Source organism: Spea bombifrons, chromosome 9 (genome assembly GCF_027358695.1).
Source record: "Spea bombifrons isolate aSpeBom1 chromosome 9, aSpeBom1.2.pri, whole genome shotgun sequence".
NCBI lineage: Eukaryota > Metazoa > Chordata > Amphibia > Anura > Pelobatidae > Spea > Spea bombifrons.
In genome coordinates, this window is record NC_071095.1 from 11449181 (window position 1) to 11467992 (window position 18812).

Below are 18812 nucleotides of genomic sequence, written 5' to 3' on the forward strand. Positions count from 1 at the left end.
AGCGAGCCGGCCCCTGTATAATGTATAGATAAATCAGTGACCGGCCCCTGTATAATGTATAGATAAATCAGCGACCGGCCCCTGTATAATGTATAGATAAATCAGCGAGCCGGCCCCCTGTATAATGTATAGATAAATCAGTGACCGGCCCCTGTATAATGTATAGATAAAAAAGCGAGCCGGCCCCTGTATAATGTATAGATAAATCAGTGACCGGCCCCTGTATAATGTATAGATAAATCAGTGACCGGCCCCCTGTATAATGTATAGATAAATCAGTGACCGGCCCCTGTATAATGTATAGATAAATCAGTGACCGGCCCCTGTATAATGTATAGATAAATCAGTGACCGGCCCCTGTATAATGTATAGATAAATCAGTGACCGGCCCCTGTATAATGTATAGATAAATCAGTGACCGGCCCCCTGTATAATGTATAATGTAGTCAGTGAGCCGGCCCCCTGTATAATGTATAGATAAATCAGTGACCGGCCCCTGTATAATGTATAGATAAATCAGTGACCGGCCCCCTGTATAATGTATAGATAAATCAGTGACCGGCCCCTGTATAATGTATAGATAAATCAGTGACCGGCCCCCTGTATAATGTATAGATAAATCAGTGACCGGCCCCCTGTATAATGTATGGAATACACATAGCGCAGAGACACGCACTCACTACCCACCTCGTTGATGATGAGCCGGCTGGCCATGCGCAGGCGCGTGCGCGGCGGGAACTTGTTGGTTATCATGATGCGCAGGCCAGCGTCCGGGAAGCGGTACTTGGGAGGACTGTAACAAATAATCTCATCGACCATCACCACCGAACTCCTCCGCGGGCACTGCGGGGTCACCTTCACTGCTCAACAGAACCACGAAGGGTTAAAAGAAACATACTCACGAGAAAAAGGTCAATCACCACAACGCGGCGGCCCCGGCGGACAACTACCCGCCGACAGGGCTACGCTTTAACTTTTATGATGTTTTATGACATCATAGCCCATCGATGAATCTGATTGGATGAGTGATATTTATCGGGAGAGACTCGATATGAATAAAGCAGGATAAATGACATTATTTGGAGAAATTGCTGCTTTTTAATAGGAATTACGCAGGATTTGGGTTAGTCGTGCAGTAAACAGCGAGCAGAGAGACCCGGCGGGCATGCGCGAGACGCACGGCACACAGAGGAGGTTAAGCAGACAGGAGGCAGAGTAAAGTAACAGAAAACAGCGAATTTGCCTGAAAAGAGAATCGTTAAAATTCGCCACGCAACACGCAACCCCCTGGCGTAAGCTTCATCGATATGATGTCATCGCGTTACGCAGTCTTTTTTTATTGTCTAATCTGTATGATGTCACTGCGTTTCAGGGAAGAAGGATACACAGCATTTTTATTATTGATATGATGTCATCGTGCCACCGGCAGGAAGGATACGCCGTCTTTTTTATGATTGATATGATGTCACCGCCTTACCGCTGGGCGTTGGGATTTGAGGTCATATCCTTTTAATGCAGACTATGGAGGCCGCGCCGGCGTCTTTTCTTTCATTTCATGTCATATTTATTAATGATAAATATTAATGATAACCGTCACGGTTACTACACGCCAATTACATACTAAGAACAAAAAAAAAAAAAAAAAAAAAAGAGAGAGAAAAAAGAAACAAAAGCGGATCGCGGGTTACAGATCAGAGAAGCAGAATTTCAGCCAAATCCCGGAGAAACGTCTTAGAAAGGGGAAAGTTAACCCTTTCATTTATGAACAGCTGCATACGATTGCCATAGCAGCGGCCGGGGCATTTCACTTCGGGCCGCTAGCGACAGAAACGAGCGCGGGAAGCGGCGGCTCAGACAGTCGGGTTGCGAGTTTATTTAACGTTAATATCGTCTGAGCAGCCAAAGAATTCCCACCGCAGGCAAAAAAATGCTTACGCGGCGTATTCCCCCCCCCCCTCCGGCAGGGACTGGAGACTCGACTACGGGCGGCTCGGAGGAATTCGGGGAGAATAAACAGAGTGTGGAGCGGTTCTGGAAACGCCGGAGAACGACAGCGAAACCCGCGCCTGCGCGAAGCCCGGTTATTACAAAAAATGTATATTTTGTTTGCTTCCAATTTGGTTCCGGGGACGGCAGCGCCCGTTTTATAGAAATATTCACACAAATTTCAAAGAATAAAATCAGATTCTGGCATTTTATGCAATAAGAACAGACAAGATACGTCGTAACCTGTTCAGATTTACTAATAAAATAGCCAAGAACGGGCTTAATAATTATATTATTTATATTATTCATTACAGAAAAAGTTTTCAAAGCCGGGCCTGCATTCGTTGCTCTCTAAACCGGTTTAACGCAACAGAAAATCTGAATTAAATCCCGCAAAAAAAACAATAATAATAAAATAATAATAAATAATAGTAATAAGTAATAAAAATAAAATATATAAAATAATAAATAATAGTAATAAATAAAATAAAAATAAAATATATAAAATAATAAAAAATAAGATAATAGTAATAAATAAAAATTCAGGATTGGGAAATCTTCACGGAAACTGAGAAATCGGTCATTTTGTAAGAAACCGTCTGCCGGCAGCGATCCCGGGAGAGAGAGATCGAAGCATCTCCCCCGCCACGGAAAGCGATGCAGGAGAGCCGGCAAAGGATCCTGATTATGTCAGAGTGTTAAGCGTGCAGAAAACGCCATTAAATGGTTAAAATAATCAGAATTCGGTCCCGTCCTGTCTGCTTAGCCTTACCTTTCCACAGCAGGGGCACGGAGGGGTCATCACAGACAAAGTCACAATACACATTACCGTCCGCCAGCTCGCTGCCCACCGCCGAGCCGTTGCCGGCCGTCATCCGTTTGATGGTGAAGAGCTGCTGCATTTTCAGGTTATATCTGGCGGGTGGCAGACGGAAAACATCAGACTCCTCTCACCCCCAGCCAGCCAGCCAGCCCCCTAAATCCACCACCAGACCCCGTAACATATAGAAGCCCCCGCTACTCCCCAAAAGACCAGCCGACGTGTACATCATTTATGGGGGGGGTCACTTATCACAAGAAAGGGTTAAAAGCCTTAAAAGCATAGAAATAAAAAATATTCAGGTTTTCATTAATAAGACCCAAAAATTTACGGGATGTCGTTACCTTTAGGAGTTCGCAACGGAAGCGGAAAACGCTGTTAACCCTTAGTGGGAGAAACGCAAGCCAAGCCGCTTCTCAATGCAGAACAGAATTTTAAGCCTCAAAGAGTTAAGTCTCAGATTTTAATTAAATTACATTTTTTTTATTTATCATTATTATTTATTTATTTATTTTAACATGTGAGTTAACATCTCAACCGCCGATAAGATCCCCCGGAGCAATCATTCAAGATCATCGAATATTACTTAAAAGGACAAAAATGGTCTGCTCTTACTATTTAGCATTAAACATTAAAAAGACAATATATTATTATATATAATTAAAAAAAAAAAAGTACGAGTGAAGAATGGACTTCTGTGCTCTCGATTGTTTGTGCGAGGCTACACGTTACTGTACGGGCGCTGGTCGGCTAAACGGCGCGTTACTCTCCCGCGGGGCAGACGCAGGAATAGTCAGTTTGTGGCTGGCGTTATTATAAATTCCCCAGCAGGGGGCGACAGCGAGTAAGAAATCCCAGCTGTGTACTCGGTGCTTTATCTGGCCGACCAGATACTCTTGCTGGCTTTTATCACCTGCAGGCGCTTCTGCCAACATCTAAAGAACGCAAGAACGCAGTCCGCCTCGTCCCCGGGGGGCCGAATACTTAACCTCCCCCACCCTTACCCACCTGCCCCAGGTAACGCAAGTCAAGGGGCAGAAAGGAGCTTGATGCTCATACCTCTGGCACTGAAAGGGTTAACGCGCTAGTAGGAAATCCTACAAAATCATAAACGTGGGGATTATGTATTAAAAGTTTCAAAAGTGGTCTTATCACCGTAGCAACCAACGGAACGATCATCCGTAACATTCCACTGGTTGCTATGGTGATAAGACCCCCTTGAAGCGGTCACTTTTTTATTTACTCCCTTATTTTCCTTTATTTTATTAATTATTGGCTACAAAACCATTTATTTACAAACAAAAAGAAAAAAAAAATCGAAATATTTCAAAATAATCATATATTTAACTCATTAAAAACCACGAGGCCCTTAATCTGGTTCTCGGGATCAAACGAAGCCATTCTAATCTTTAGGGATAAGCATGTGACCTCACACGCAAGCCCCTGATTGGTCGACCCAAGGATTATCTTTTCAGGAGACGCAGTGACGCTCCTTCTACCATTGGCTGTGGCTATTAACCATGTGTGTGCCGCACGCCACAGCAACAGCTGGGGCAGAAACGGCGTCTTTAGAAAGGCCGGTGTTGCTGTGACTGTAATTATTTGCATCCCGCAGCAAATCTGAACAGTAAAGGGAGAAAAAAAAAACATTCTAAACACTTACTTCATGATAAGAATATAAATGGAATACATGATGATGAGTATGAGGCTCTCCCACCTGCAAAAGAGGGGGGAAATGGAAATTAATAACCAAAAAAAGGAGAATTTTAACCACCCCCCCACCCCACGGATCAGGAACAATCATCAATACACAGCATTAGAGCGTAACCCTGCGGTTCTAGTTTCGTCCGACCTTTTGAGTGTAGGGACTGTAAGAAGCGCCGCGGAGGTTGTTGGCGCCATAGAAATAAATAATAAATAATAATAATAATAATAATTCCAGTCCCTCCGTTAAGGAATCCGTCAGTAATACAGAAAATCGAATAAAAAACTAATAATTCCAGAGCGGAACGAACAGAATTTGCTACTTTTAAGAATAGCGACGTCTGTTAACCCTTCATGGGAGCAACACAAATCCCGCTGCTCCTCCATTCGGAATGGAAAGGGTTAGGCGCCCATTACCGCTACCATTCCGCTCAATGCCGATACATCACGTGCTGCGGGACTGAAGCGGTTAACCACTACTATAACTCCCAGCCGTACGCGGGGGGGATACGCGGGGGGGGGGGTACGCGGGGGGGGTACGCGGTACTCACCATTCTATGATCTCATCGTATATAAACTGGAAGAGAAGAAAGGACAGAGAGCGTTTGGACCGCGGCGTCACAAGCGTCGATCTCGGGTGAACATGTAAACATTTGGCCTCATTTGTCATTTTTTCAGGGAACGCTTTATTGTCATGTGACGCAAAAGCAGGCAGCGATTGGCAGCCGAGATACAGACCATAAAAACCTCTTACAAGATTCTACTTTCATTAAACATCAGAAAGAATAATGAATGTTACGTTTCTAAAGGCTGCAGCTGTAAGAGCAGGGCTGTCCAACCGGCCCTCCGTAAGAGCAACTCAGCTTGTGCCCCCTCCACTGTCCCTAAAGGGTTAAACCGTGGCAGCCATTGGATGAAGCAGGCCGGGTGTGGGCGGTACTTACAATAATCAGGGCCAAGATGGAGAGCGTGTAGTAGACGGAATCCCGGAACAGCGACCACCAGGTGAGCCGGACGACCTGCACAGAAACACGCGGTGAGCTGTGTACCGGCCCGCGGCGGAGCTATAAACACCTGCCTTCCGTGGAGTCGCCCATCGGGGCAATAAAGGGTTAATGTCTGAGCGCGGCTTACCTGCCCGGCGAAGACCCCGCACACCCCGATTATACAGAGAATATTGAAGACCGCCGAGCCGACGATGGTTCCCACGCCGACATCGTCATGGGTGATGAACACGCCTGGAGACGCAAAAGCACCGTTACCGGACACGGAGGGGCGATGCGAGAATACGCTGCTCTACAGAAGGGGTAGTAGATACGTGGAACATACTTTCAGCTGGAGAAGTCCAGGCAAACCTTATATAAATATCTGAATGAACCGTGTGGTTTTAGATTGTAAGCTCCGGTGAACAGCCATTTCTGGCCGTTTAACAAACACCCGTCGTGTCTGTTTGGGTTTATAAAAGAGAGGCTGTTCCACCCATCTACTACCCCCTAAAGTAAAAATGCCCATACTCACCAATGACCGAGGCAAATAACTCCGGGGTGGAGCTGCCGGCCGCCATGAATGTGGCCCCCGCCACGTCTTCGCTCAGATGCAGCCTCTGTAAGACACAAACGCTGACGCGTTCCAAAAGTCTCGGGGCTGCGCATGACCTCGGACCGGCGAGCGCAGCCCGGTAACCCCAGCTTAACAGCCCTCACTGCGCACGAGATTATCGGCGGGGGTGCAGGGGGGCCGTGTGGGTAAAAGCCCCCGGAGGAGACAGTTTGCGTAACATATGTTAGTGAATTATTCATGCAGAGGCGGATTCTGTTATTTTGGGATAAATCCGGATAAAAACGGTTAATATTCAGAATTGGCTCCGATCGCACAAAACAGATTTCAGAATTATTAATTATTCAGCTTCGGGGCCAGGAGAGCGGCCGCAAAACCAGGCTGGAAAGAGTATTAGAACCGTTTTTTAGTAGATCAGCGAGAGGGTCCGAGGCGATCAGCACAGCGGTTAACCCTTTGCTAGCCGGCGGAGCCGCTAAGACAATGCGGGTTTTTTTATATTAATGAATCGACACTAAAGACAAGAAATAGCCGGAGATTCCACACGGAATGGAACGAGCGGCCAACACAGCGACTCATTCTTACACAGAAACTCATTCTTACACAGCGACTCATTCTTACACAGCGACTCATTCTTACACAGCGACTCATTCTTACACAGCGACTCATTCTTACACAGCGACTCATTCTTACACAGAGACTCATTCTTACACAGAGACTCATTCTTACACAGCGACTCATTCTTACACAGCGACTCATTCTTACACAGGGAACATTCCGCGATGACGCCCCCATAATATGATGTTTTCAGCCATTTGTATGATTCTCGCTCTGTTATCTGACCCCCGATCTACTAACCCCCCCGACTCCTTGTCATACTGCCTGTGGGAGACAATAGAATGCCTCAGTCCTAATCACACAGCTGGACTCATCTGGCAGCTTAGTACAACCAACATTTCAAAGGCGGTCTCCAGCGAAGCCCCCACTTCTCTGCGGCAGACTCATCCTCTTCCAAGGTGGTCCAAATCATTAAAATTCCCCCGTCACTCCCCGTCTCCCGGGCCACCCTTTCCTAACGCTGATCTTCACAGTCACTTTTTCCTCCCCTCTGTTCCCTGCTACTCCGGCAAATCTCCGATACCAATTATTTCACGATGTCATCGGCTGTCATCGCCTGAGCCTGAGCGACGAAAAGAAAACCGACCCCCCCCCCCCGAGATAAAGCCGGCAAACCCAGAACACAACCGAGAACCAACGAATACATCAAAAAACAAACATAAAATAACTTTACATCCCTCGCACTATTACACATTAACCCTTTGCGTGTTCACGGGGGGGGTGAATGCGTTGCCCCCCCGGAGGCTGCCTGCATACCGAGCCCGGGGGATGGGCTTTGTAGAAAATAATAATAATAAATAAATATTAATATTAGTTGAATACTTTTATAAGATAAATGTTAATATCAGGTCGTTACAATCTGTTTGGATGATTGCGGCAGGAGGGAGCAGAGGCTGCCGGCTCAGAGATCCATCACGCGAAACCCAAACGTGTGTTACAAATGTGCACGCATGACACACGCGGTCCGCAGGCGTGATATATATATATCCCGCTGTAATGACTCAAGCCTTAATCAGTAGTTGGTCTCGTCTTAGATTCAGGAGCCGTATTACCCTCTACCACCTCTGCTGGGAGGCCGTTCCACTTATCTACCACCCTCTCAGTAAAGTAAAACATTCTTGCATTACATCTAGTTTTAGATTCTGACGTCTTGCTCACACAGGTGGCATCTGTCTGGGGGGTCTACACAGCGGGGTCAGCCCCGCGTCTCACATCTCAAGCCGTAGCACTATATCGATCTAAAGACATCGGTCGGGTAGGAAGCATGCGGCCCGATTCTGTTTCTTACAAATGCAAGCTATGTTTAGAAATGTTACTAAATGTGTCTTTTCTGTTATTACAAATATATATTTACAGTAACAATGGAGCCAGTATTTTATCATACAAAAATGTGCTTTTCCGCCCCAATAATGAAGATTTAGGAGGCTCACAGCAAACGAATCCTGAGCCGTTACAGAATCATCTCTCCCAGTCTAAACTGTAACTTTCCATTTAAAGCGTGATGTCATCACATACAACGTGCGGAATATTTAATGATTTATATTATTTTATTTTTTTTAACAAAGCAGGGTTTTTCCACCCATTTGTACCAAACTTAATTATTCTTACTTGTTATTTAACCCCACGTTCTCTGATGGGTTATATTTGACATTTTTTTAATGTAATTTGATGATTTCCCGGCGTATCGCGTGTTGGAATCCCCAGCGAGATCGCGGTTTATTAACGCATGGATTTAGGGCACTCTGAATAATGCATTTCACAGAGCTCTGCGTCCCAGAAAGGCTTTTCTTTTATTACTGTTTTTTTTATTTTTTATTTTTTTACCATTTCTGGGCTAACGATTGTCAGAAATGGCTCGTTAGGCTCCGTCTGACAAGCAGCGTTTTAAAGCCCCCTAGAAACGTCTCCCCTGCTGTCCGCAGAGCCGCCACGAGGCCTAATGTGAGTTTGTTTCAGGCGAGATGACGCCCGCTGCGCTTCGTTAAGGCTCTGTATCGTTATGCAGTAAACGCGGCTCTGGGATGGACACAGAATTAGGTTAAAAAACCCAATAAATATCCGGCTGCAGGAATCAGACTGCGTGATCCGTTCTGCCGCCGCGTCATTTGGAGTGTAAGCTCCTGGGACACACAGTCATTTCTACTTTGACAAATAAGGCACTTGTTCTCCAATTCAAACATGTCTACGATCGGTTATGAGGACAGTTTAATGGGACGGATCTCGAGGGCCGGACGTGTCTGGAGCGGGGCCCCCCGGGGCCAGCAGGACCCCTCTTCTCAGCAGGCTTCTCCTATGGATGCTCCCATCGCCTCTTGGCTTCTTTCCGCCATGACTTCTGCGCAACTCTTGGAGCCAAGCCTTGGGGTAAAACTTGACTTTGCTCGCCCCCCCACCTACCCCCCCCACCATCATTGTGGAGTCCTTCAATGTATTCCGACACCCTCTACAAGCAAAATTCAATCCAACATCTATTAATATCAATAATTAACGACCAACGAGGTCTCTGGTGGAAGCCGTTTCCGGGCGACATTGTTCTGTTATTGTGTTAAATACATAAAAACTTGGGTTACCAAAAGTCACTCAACGTGGTTCACAAGCCTCACCATAGATGACAATATACATGGATCCTGCAGGACTCGTTGGCAAAATATAGTTGCTTGCCGTAGAAAATGTCTAAACTATTAAGTATTTATGTAACCCTGACGTCTTGAACTCCGATTCCCGCGATCACAAGGAGGTTTTAGGAACTTGAAACAGAAACGATTTCTCAATTTAACGTGAGGGAGCAGGCTCAGTACATGGTCCATGTATTACAAGAGAGACCCAAGCAAGAACCAGGGGCTGCTCAGCCTATTGCCCATAGGGAGCCCATTGCTGGGCTGCAGGTACCTGACCTAGCTGGAGACACAAGAGGAGCTCCATCAACCAGCCCCTCAGTATCGGAGACACGAAGTGACCTCTCTGGACCAGCATCTCAGAACTGGAGACACGACGTGACCTCTCTGGACCAGCATCTCAGAACTGGAGACACAAGGTGACCTCACTGGACCAGCCCCTCAGTATCGGAGACACGAGGTGACCTCCCTGGACAAGTCCTTTGGTCGCGTTACGATAGACCAAGAGGTCTCCAATTCTCTCACGCAGACCTCTCCACTTCTCTTTCCAAGGCCCCCCAGGCTGGTCCTCCCAGAGGGTCTTCCTCGGTAACATCATAAAAAGAACAATTCCTTATAACATGGCAGCCATTGATGAAGTCTACATTACACTTTGACTTGGTTTTACATGTTGGAAAAACCAAGGAGCAGCACAATACACACAATCTCTAAATGCATGCCAACGTAATATCACATTATAACTCGTTAAGCCCCTTTTAACCCCCCCAGGGAACGACATAACCCCCCCCCCATTTATTCAAAGAACGTCTACATACCTCACAGATTTTCTCTAACGACGGCACAAAGAAATCATCGCACACGATAGCCAAGGCATAGAACATATACAGGGCCTACGAGAGAAACACACGAGAATTACCACACGGCCTGTACCTCGCCGACTGCTCCTATTTATACTTTCACGACGAAGAATATAATTTCATTTAAAAACACAATGAATGGATAAAAAAAAAGTTCTATTAAGTCTCGTGAGAGCGCCGGCGATGCGATCCGGGGCGATGTGCTTCGGGAAACGTCTTCGCTGTAAAAATACGTTTAAGTGAGAAAAAAAAACGAGCTGGATATGAAAAAAACCGAACGTATTTGATCATCGGGAGTTTAGCATCGATCTTCTAAACAGAGAAGCAAATGTAGCCCCCCGGGAACGAGCGGGAGCAGGAACTGGGTCAACTTTGATCTTCTGCGAAGGCCGGGTCCGTCTTCGTCATCCGTTCCAACGATACCCCGCGCTCTAATGACACGCCGGGGCCAAGGAGCGGAGCCATTGATCATCGAAACCAGACGATTAAAAGCCCACCTCGACCTAATTGCTCAGCCCCCCCCAGTCTACCCTCAACACTCCGTCTCCTTTTCGCGGAACGTCGGCCTGAGGTTGCGTCCCCGTTGACGAAAGCCGCGGCCGAAGCATTAGAAGCCGAGTAATTAAAAATAAATTAGGAGGAAGCGTCTCGCGGAGGGGGTCGCCCCGGGGCCGTCTCCAAACCCCACCACGCACGGCAATAAGACTGGAAATTAGGTTTCCGGCGGCAGAATTAATATATCTGGCATAACCCCGCCGCGGAAATCCATCTTCATTCGGCAAATCAGTCGCTTTTAGGCTTGGTTGTGCTTTTCTGTAATATTGCATCGGCTCCTCCGAGGATATTATCTGAAATGATTGACTTCTAGTCTGGAGACCTCGGCGGAACCACCTGATCCATCAGGAAGACGGCTATATCCTTAAACCTTAGCTCCTTGGGGGCCCCCCTAGGGCCACGGACACACCAGGCTTTTCATATCAATGTTCATACTGCTCGGTGATTATTAAAAGAGGCGTCTCAGAGGATGGAGGTTCTCCAAGACGGCGTAGGACAAAGGCGGCCATATTGGATGACCCCAAGCTGCAAAGGTGTGGCGCTGGTATGTGGCCAACCATCTCGTCTACCACCGACTTCATGTAGAATACAAGCGGTGGCCATGTAGGGAAGCCCCGATCACAGATGGGGGGACGTCTCCATTGGAAAATGTTCATGGACCACGTAGGACAACGAGACAATCCCACCAGATTGGCCAAGATGGAAGCCAAACGTCGCTTTATATTTCAGGTGCAATTCTGTTATCAGATACAAGAAATATTTACCCCCGTCCTACGTTTTTAAGGGTTTCTCCAGCATACGCGTGATAAATGGACCCATGGACCGGCCGTTGGTCAGAGTTTGAAGTCCAGCATTAAAGCAAAAAAAAGCATCTGTTTTGTTAACATTTTTTCTGCCCCCCCAAAAAAATGTATTTTTAGATATTGTATAAAAAGGATCGTTTCATACTTACACAGAAGATATGAAGCAATATTGCACCTTTTCTCCTCTCTTTAATGTTAAACAGATCTTCTGGAAATTCATTAATTGCTGTTGAGAGAGAAAAAACAGAACGTTAGATGTGACCGAGTTTGGTGAATATCATAGGAAATAAAATATATGCACAGGATAGGGGGCCGTTCCGCCCGTTCCTGGTGGAGAGTATGATCGCTCTCAAATCCATGAGATTTGGGGGTTTTGGGGATAAAACAGACAAATTGTACCGAACCATCATAACGAGCACTGTCTGTGTAAAGGCTCATTTTTGGTCTTGCCGGTTAGTACACTTTGTGGAGACAGTATACGTTCCTACCGTGTCTGTGAGATGCTGAGGGTTAAAACCGTGCTTTACATTAATTGATGGAGAAACCAGTAGAGCACCCCACCAACCTAAAAGACAATCCCGACCTGGGACAATCTCTAGAACTCAACTGCAAGGGCCAATCAGAGCCTTTCCAGGAGATCGCCCCATTGAACCAACGAGCTGGAGCCGGTGTCTTGGGCTAAACACATGAAATCGCCAACCACGCTATGTTCGTTGGCCAACATATACAGGGGGCTTTCTAGTAGGACGACTAGGTCAAGGCTGTAACCAACATGGGACATTCTCTTGATGCACTCTACTCAAGGGCCCACTAGGAGAACAAGCCGGGGCCAGCTTCTTGGAATAAACGTATGAAATCACCAGCCATGAGCGTTCATTGGCCAACAAAAAGAGGGGGCTTTCTAGTAGGACGACTAGGTCAAGGCTGTAACCAACATGGGACATTCTCTTGACGCACTCTCCTACAAGGGCCAACCAGGACTTTGAACCAATGAGCCGGGGCAAACGCCTTGAAATACCCGTATGACACTGCCAACCAGGGTAGGTTTGTGGGCCCAGTGTACCGGGGGGGGGGTCCAACTCATGGACCTAAAGAACCTCCTCCAACGCTACGCAACATGAAAGAACTTGGCCAGCCAGAGGTTTACCGGGGACAACATGTTGAGGTCAGCAAGTTAGTTTATTCCGGTTCTTCACAGGAACGCGTGGAATTTTAAACATGTCAGCAAGCACATGAGATCATTAATACATGAACTTTCAGGGTGAATCTGAAGTATTTTGGGATTTCCCGCCGATATACTGCGTTATTTATAAGTTGGGATTCCCGAGCGAAGTTCTAGAAGCGATTGTCGTACAGACAGAGCACCTGGAATTATAAAGTGTTCCCGCACACGGCTAGTTAATGCCCTAGATTCAGTAACCACGGCAACCAACGTGAGGATGGAAGAATTTCTTCCATTGGCCGTTTGGTGTGGGAGGGGGCGTGGCCAGCACTGCGGCAGACTATATATATATATATATTGTTTCGATGTCGTGTTTATCGCTGTGACGTTCTACGTAGATTTACACGGAGCGTCCAGGGAATCAGTAAAAAAAAAAATATTTATATTTACAAACAGAAAAACAAACAAACAACCTTCTAACGCAGCAACGCCGCAGGAAAACGACGCGCAGCGATTAACCCTCCGCGCTCCTAATTAGCAGGAGAGAAATAACTGGCTGTGAATAGTAAACGCTTCATCTCCAGCGAGACACAATGTGTGGGCTCCTGCGAAGGCTGCGATGACACTCGGGGGCCGGGCGGGCCGGTTGGGATACTTTGTATCTGTCAGCGGCGGGCAGGCAGCCTCGTTAACGTACGGATTCACCGCCGGCCGACAATCACACAAAGCGAGACTTCCCTTCCGACGCTTAACGTCCTAATCCCCCCCCCGAGACACCGGCGGACGGGGGGCCGATTAAGTGACAAGTCTCTGCCGGTACAGGATAGGAAAACATGAGCCACCGTCACAGAACAGGGGGACATTCTGTAGATATGGGGGGATTGCGCAGGATAGTAAATAGTGGGCCGCCATTACAGAACAGGGGGTCTTTCTATAGATATGGGGGGCACTCTATAGATATAGGGGGACTGTGCAGGATAGTAAATAGTGGGCCGCCGTTACAGAACAGGGGGTCTTTCTATAGATATGGGGGGCACTCTATAGATATAGGGGGACTGTGCAGGATAGTAAATAGTGGGCCGCCGTTACAGAACGGGGGATCATTCTATAGTTCATAGATATGGGGTCACTATACATATGGGGGTAACTTAAGATATGGGGGCCATTCTATCAGCACAGGGGGGGCCGCGCAGGATAGTAAATCGTGGACCACCATTACAGAACAGGGGGGTCATTCTATAAATATGGGGTTACTATACATATACGGTTAAACTATAGATATGGGGGACGCTTTATAGATATGGGGTCACTATACATATGGGGGTAACGCGATAGATATGGGGGCCATTCTATCAGTACAGGGGGGAGGACATGCAGGATAGGAAATCGTGAACCATCGTTACAGAACAGGGGGTCTTTCTATAGAAATGGGGGTCACTATGAGGGCCATTCTATAGATATGGGGGTCACTATGAGGGCCATTCTATAGATATGGGGGTCACTATGAGGGTCTTTCTATAGATATGGGGTCCGTGTTAGAAATAAATCTATGCCCAGCAGAAAGGTTCTCTTTATTGGGTTAGAAAGCGTTAACGAGGCGCCATCCTTACCGCGCGGGGTTAAAAGCACAGAACAGATGTCCGCTCACCCCGCCTGGCCGGATCTGTTAATTATTAATCTCACTAGTCCTTCTTAAGGATTATTTGGTCTGCGGCCACCTTCCCCATAGGAGGATCGAAACCGCGGGAAGATTCACTCAAACCAACCGAGAGGCCGTTTATTCACCAAACGATGCCTATCCAATTCCCCCACTGTATTAGCTTCTACCACCTCGGCTGGGAGGCTGTTCCACGTACATCTGTCCCTCTTGAATTGAAAAAGAAAAAAATAGAGAAAAATAAAGTTATCTGGGCATTTACGTAAATTCAGGATGACGCTTTCTGTTAACAAGTCCTATGATCCTTAACCCAATTTATATACAAAAAGTATTTCCTTTTGGTAACAGAACTGAGAATTATTGGTATTTTCCCCCAATTTTTTGAAGGCGAGGCAAGACTTTCACTTTTTTTTTTTTTCAAACGGCCCCTTTAATTAGAAGGGTACATTTCTAACAAAGCGTCGCTGTCTCTAAGTAATTAAAAGGTACAAATACTCTAAAGATGAAAGGGTCCCTTTAATTAGAGGACGTCGGATCCACCCAAGCTGCTCGGGAAATCCAATTTGTAGGAGAAGAAGAAAAATCTTATTAAGAAAAAGGGAACTTGTCCGAGATGAACAGAGTGAATGGTAACATCTACGAGTCCAAGAAACCACGCGAGCCGGGAGAATATATTTTAATTTCATCCAAACACAAGATGTTCCTAATTGAAAGCGTTCATCAACGTCTGCGAAACCCAAAACCAGCCTTCAGCCCCCAAAACAGCCCAAAGTTACCCGAAAATTCAAAGTCTGAGACCCACTCATTGGCGGGCGAGACGATGGAGGAGCGTTACTTCATCGAGCGGATAAATCCCATCTTTTTGGGGCTGCTCGGCTTGGAAGCCCCTCGGTGGAGGACCGCCGTTCAACCAACGCACGGACAACGTCTCCGAAGGGGTATAATCTACCACGGCCTCGATTACGGCCCGCAAACCGGGTTATAGCAAAGTGATTTATTCTGTATATAACGTCTTGGGATGTCCTCTAGCACAACGCACAGACCCCCCCCCCCCGACCTCAAATCCCCCCCCCCGACCTCAACTCCCACCGAACGCCTTTGGGATGAACCGGAACGGAGATTGCGAGCCGGGCGTCAGCGCCTGACCTCACAAAGACTCTACACCCCAAAATCTCGTGGAAATCCTTCCAGAAGAGCGGAAGCCGCTATATCTGCAAAGGGGGGATGACTTCATATTAATGTCTCTGTATTTAGCGTATGATGTCATCAAAGCCCCTGTTGGTGTAATGGTCAGGTGTCCCAATACTTTTGGCCATATAGCGTATCTGCCAAGCCGGTCCTTTTAATAAAGCCGTCCGCGTTCTCTCCGTGTCGATCAGTCGCTGGACGTTAAGACGGCTTCACCAACGATGAAAACCTCAAAGCCAGGAGCAAAACGTTTTTTAGCCAAAGAAGAGTCATTAATCCTGAGCTCCGCCGCCGAGCAGCCGCCGCCTCCAACAGGAGCTCCAGAAGAGATTCTCCTATCAGGGTATAAAGTGTAGGAATAACTCGTTCCGTCTCTGCAGCTCTGGAATGTTTCTGGAACAGATTTTCCAGAAGATGAAGCTTCATGTGAACAACGGCTTCCTTATCATCAAAAAACCCGCTTTATTCTTTTTTTAGGGCTTCTTTTAACAAAAAAAAAACTGCCCTGCCGCTACCGACCTCTCCGACAAAAAAAGGTGATTTTCATAACAATGACCCGAAAACACACATTGTATCAATAAAAAACATTGTATCAATGCCAAAAACACATTGTATCAAAAATAACATTGTATCAATGGAAGATCCTCAAGATCGAGTCTTTTATTTACTTTATTTGAAGAAAAACTATATATTTTTTAATATTCTTTTGTAATTCTCTGCAAAACAACCCAGCAGCCCAAACGCATTCATTTAACTTAACCGGCTCGGTATACCGGTTTAACGGTAAAATCATCCCTTTTGAGACAATGTAATTAAGTCGGGTTTTTATAGCACCGAGTTCACCTGAGAAGCTGACGGGAGATAAAAGTAATTCCTCCCCGACGGGATTTATAGAAAATAAGAAAAGGCATTGAAAATGTTTTATTCAGGTTTATGAATCATAGAGGCAAAGTCGCTGAAATGCGATTATTTTTCCGGATTTGGCTTTCGTTTCCCCATCAAATGAAAAATTCATAAAGGTTTATCCCGGGGCCGGACTTTTTATGCTTAGAAATGGTTTTTTTATTTTCCCCCTATTTTTTTATAATAAAAAATAAAATAAAAACAGAAACATTGGAAGACCTGAAAACCGGCAGGATGAGGAGAAGCTGCCGGAGGAGGCGGAAAGCTCATAAAAAAGAGAACAAAAAAGCAGAAAAAGAGAAAAAAATAATAAAATAAATAAATAAATAAATAAATAGGAGGCGCGGGGTCCGTACGGAGGAACGGTCTGTCGGAAACCAAAAGATTCGGCGCAGGAAGAGATCCGATCTTTGTGAATAGAAGCTGCCGGCTGAGAGTCATCACGGGGGGCTTTAACCCCTTAGTGGCAAAGCCCGTACATGTACGGGCTCAAAATGCATCGTTTTCAATGGGTTTTGGGACAGCCCGTTGTCCTTAAGGGGTTAATCTGCAGATAAGTGAAATTCCGTGCCAAGTGAATTCACTCGCAGCACCGATTCATTTTCAACACCCGGCCGCAGAATTTGCCACTCAGTCAGTAAGCGCCGAGCCGGTGCGACCGCTCCCATTCCTTGCGCAGAGATCACGCGGGGGTCTTCCCCGGACCCCAACCGACCTTCTTTAGTAACGAACGGCTGTAATCAGAGCCCCAAGGATCTATTATCAAGCGACGGAAGAAAAAAAAAAAGCCCCCCATGTGCCGATTTCCAGCCAAATTCTAAAAATCAACAACAACGAGCAACTTAACAATATGGATAGGATATTTTAATGGGGAGGAATAATCATCCAGAGCCTTAGAACAGGAAGTAAAGACGACTGCTCCCACGGGGTAACCAGTGATGTCATAAATAGCCTATTTTCACCTCTAAACACTATCGCGCGGGTTTATTTGGCGTATAGCATGTCTGTCTCTTTTATATCGTTAGATTTCGTAACAATGTATCTGCTGTACTTATTTCACCCCCACCCGGTATTTAGTAAATTCTCCCCAGCCCTCTTTCTTCTATACTGCATCCCCCTTTCTTCTTCCGCTCGATTTATAACGAGGAGGAACGTGCCGTCTGAACGAGTTACACGCCGCCAATAATCACCGCGCCGCGTTAACCGAGGGATTTATTTGCTCTTAAACATACTTTTATTAACGAGCCAATTATGCTACAGTAGATTAACTGTGAAAGAAGCCCCCCCCCCAGAGCTCAGCGCCAAGACGAACAGACCCCCGGGGTGATATCGCCACAAAGGAAGAGAACATTGTTACGCAATCTCCACGAGCTGCCCGTACGGCCCGGCGGGGCCATCCGCGTCTAGAGTAACGATGCCAACTGAGAACCAAAGGACACTTCTAGAACACGAGAAGCCAGTTGGCTACTAAGGAAAAGAGTATTTTTTCTTTCACTTTACTGAGATGGTGGTAGATAAGTGGAACAGCCTCCCAGCAGAAGTGGTAGAGGGTAATACAGTGAGGGTATTAAACATGCATGGGATAGACATACGGCTCCTGAATCTAAGACGAGACCAACGACTGATTAAGGTTTGAGTCTTTACAGCAGGAGAAGGGGGCCGATACAATTACCCCAATCCCACGGGGAAAGGCCTTCCAGAAACGGCCTCGGACATCAAACAACGTTCTGCCCGACGAGAAATAATGAAAAAATGGTTTTCGCTTCACCAAAACCACCCATTTCTCAGCAAATAAGAGATTATGACATCACACATCGATAAAAAGCCTAAATAACAAGAACAGGTTGGGATGGACAAAAACATTCAGCCGGATCCAAAAAATATCATAATAATAATAATAGTAATAATAATAAATAACAATAATAGTAATAGTAATAATAATAATAATAATAATAGTAAAAATAATAATAATAATAGTAATAATAATAAATAACAATAATAATAGTAATAATAATAATAATAGTAAAAATAATAATAATAGTAATAGTAATAATAATAATAATAGTAAAAATAATAATAGTAATAATAATAATAATAATAGTAATAATAATAGTAATAATAATAATAATAATAATAATAATAATAATAATAGTAATAATAATAATAGTAATAACGGCAGAGGGCAGCCAGTGGTGCGTTCTGGATTTAGCAGATAATTCCCAACACAGAAAACGGGCAAAAAATACACCTGGAAATAATCCTCAAAAACACAATAAAATGAATAGTGAATTTATCAGATTTTATGCGAGTCGTTTTATTTGTGAATAATGGGGAAAATGACCCCGTTGTAATTTAGGGAGTTTGCCCCCCCCCGCGATCCCTTCATA

General features: G+C 45.7%; 2 protein-coding genes across 3 annotated transcripts in view; one reads left to right on the forward strand and one right to left on the reverse strand.

The window, feature by feature from the left end:
* Positions 1–18812, forward strand: part of NDUFB1 (NADH:ubiquinone oxidoreductase subunit B1) — a 69461-nt gene that overhangs the window by 27855 nt on the left and 22794 nt on the right. The gene's annotated exons all lie outside the window — the stretch shown is intronic.
* The window catches only part of SLC24A4 (solute carrier family 24 member 4), a 28817-nt gene that overhangs the window by 3858 nt on the left and 6147 nt on the right, over positions 1–18812 (reverse strand). Inside the window, exons 3-11 of one of the 2 annotated variants that reach the window (XM_053474726.1) lie at positions 11665–11741; positions 10116–10190; positions 6029–6113; positions 5645–5748; positions 5455–5529; positions 5062–5087; positions 4470–4523; positions 2816–2901; positions 688–860 (exon numbers count right to left, since the gene is read on the reverse strand). In XM_053474726.1, coding sequence (XP_053330701.1) covers positions 688–860; positions 2816–2901; positions 4470–4523; positions 5062–5087; positions 5455–5529; positions 5645–5748; positions 6029–6113; positions 10116–10190; positions 11665–11741 — 755 coding nt within the window. Of the gene's footprint in view, positions 1–687; positions 861–2758; positions 2902–4469; positions 4524–5061; positions 5088–5454; positions 5530–5644; positions 5749–6028; positions 6114–10115; positions 10191–11664; positions 11742–18812 lie in introns of both variants that reach the window. The other variant, XM_053474725.1, reaches the window with a different exon arrangement.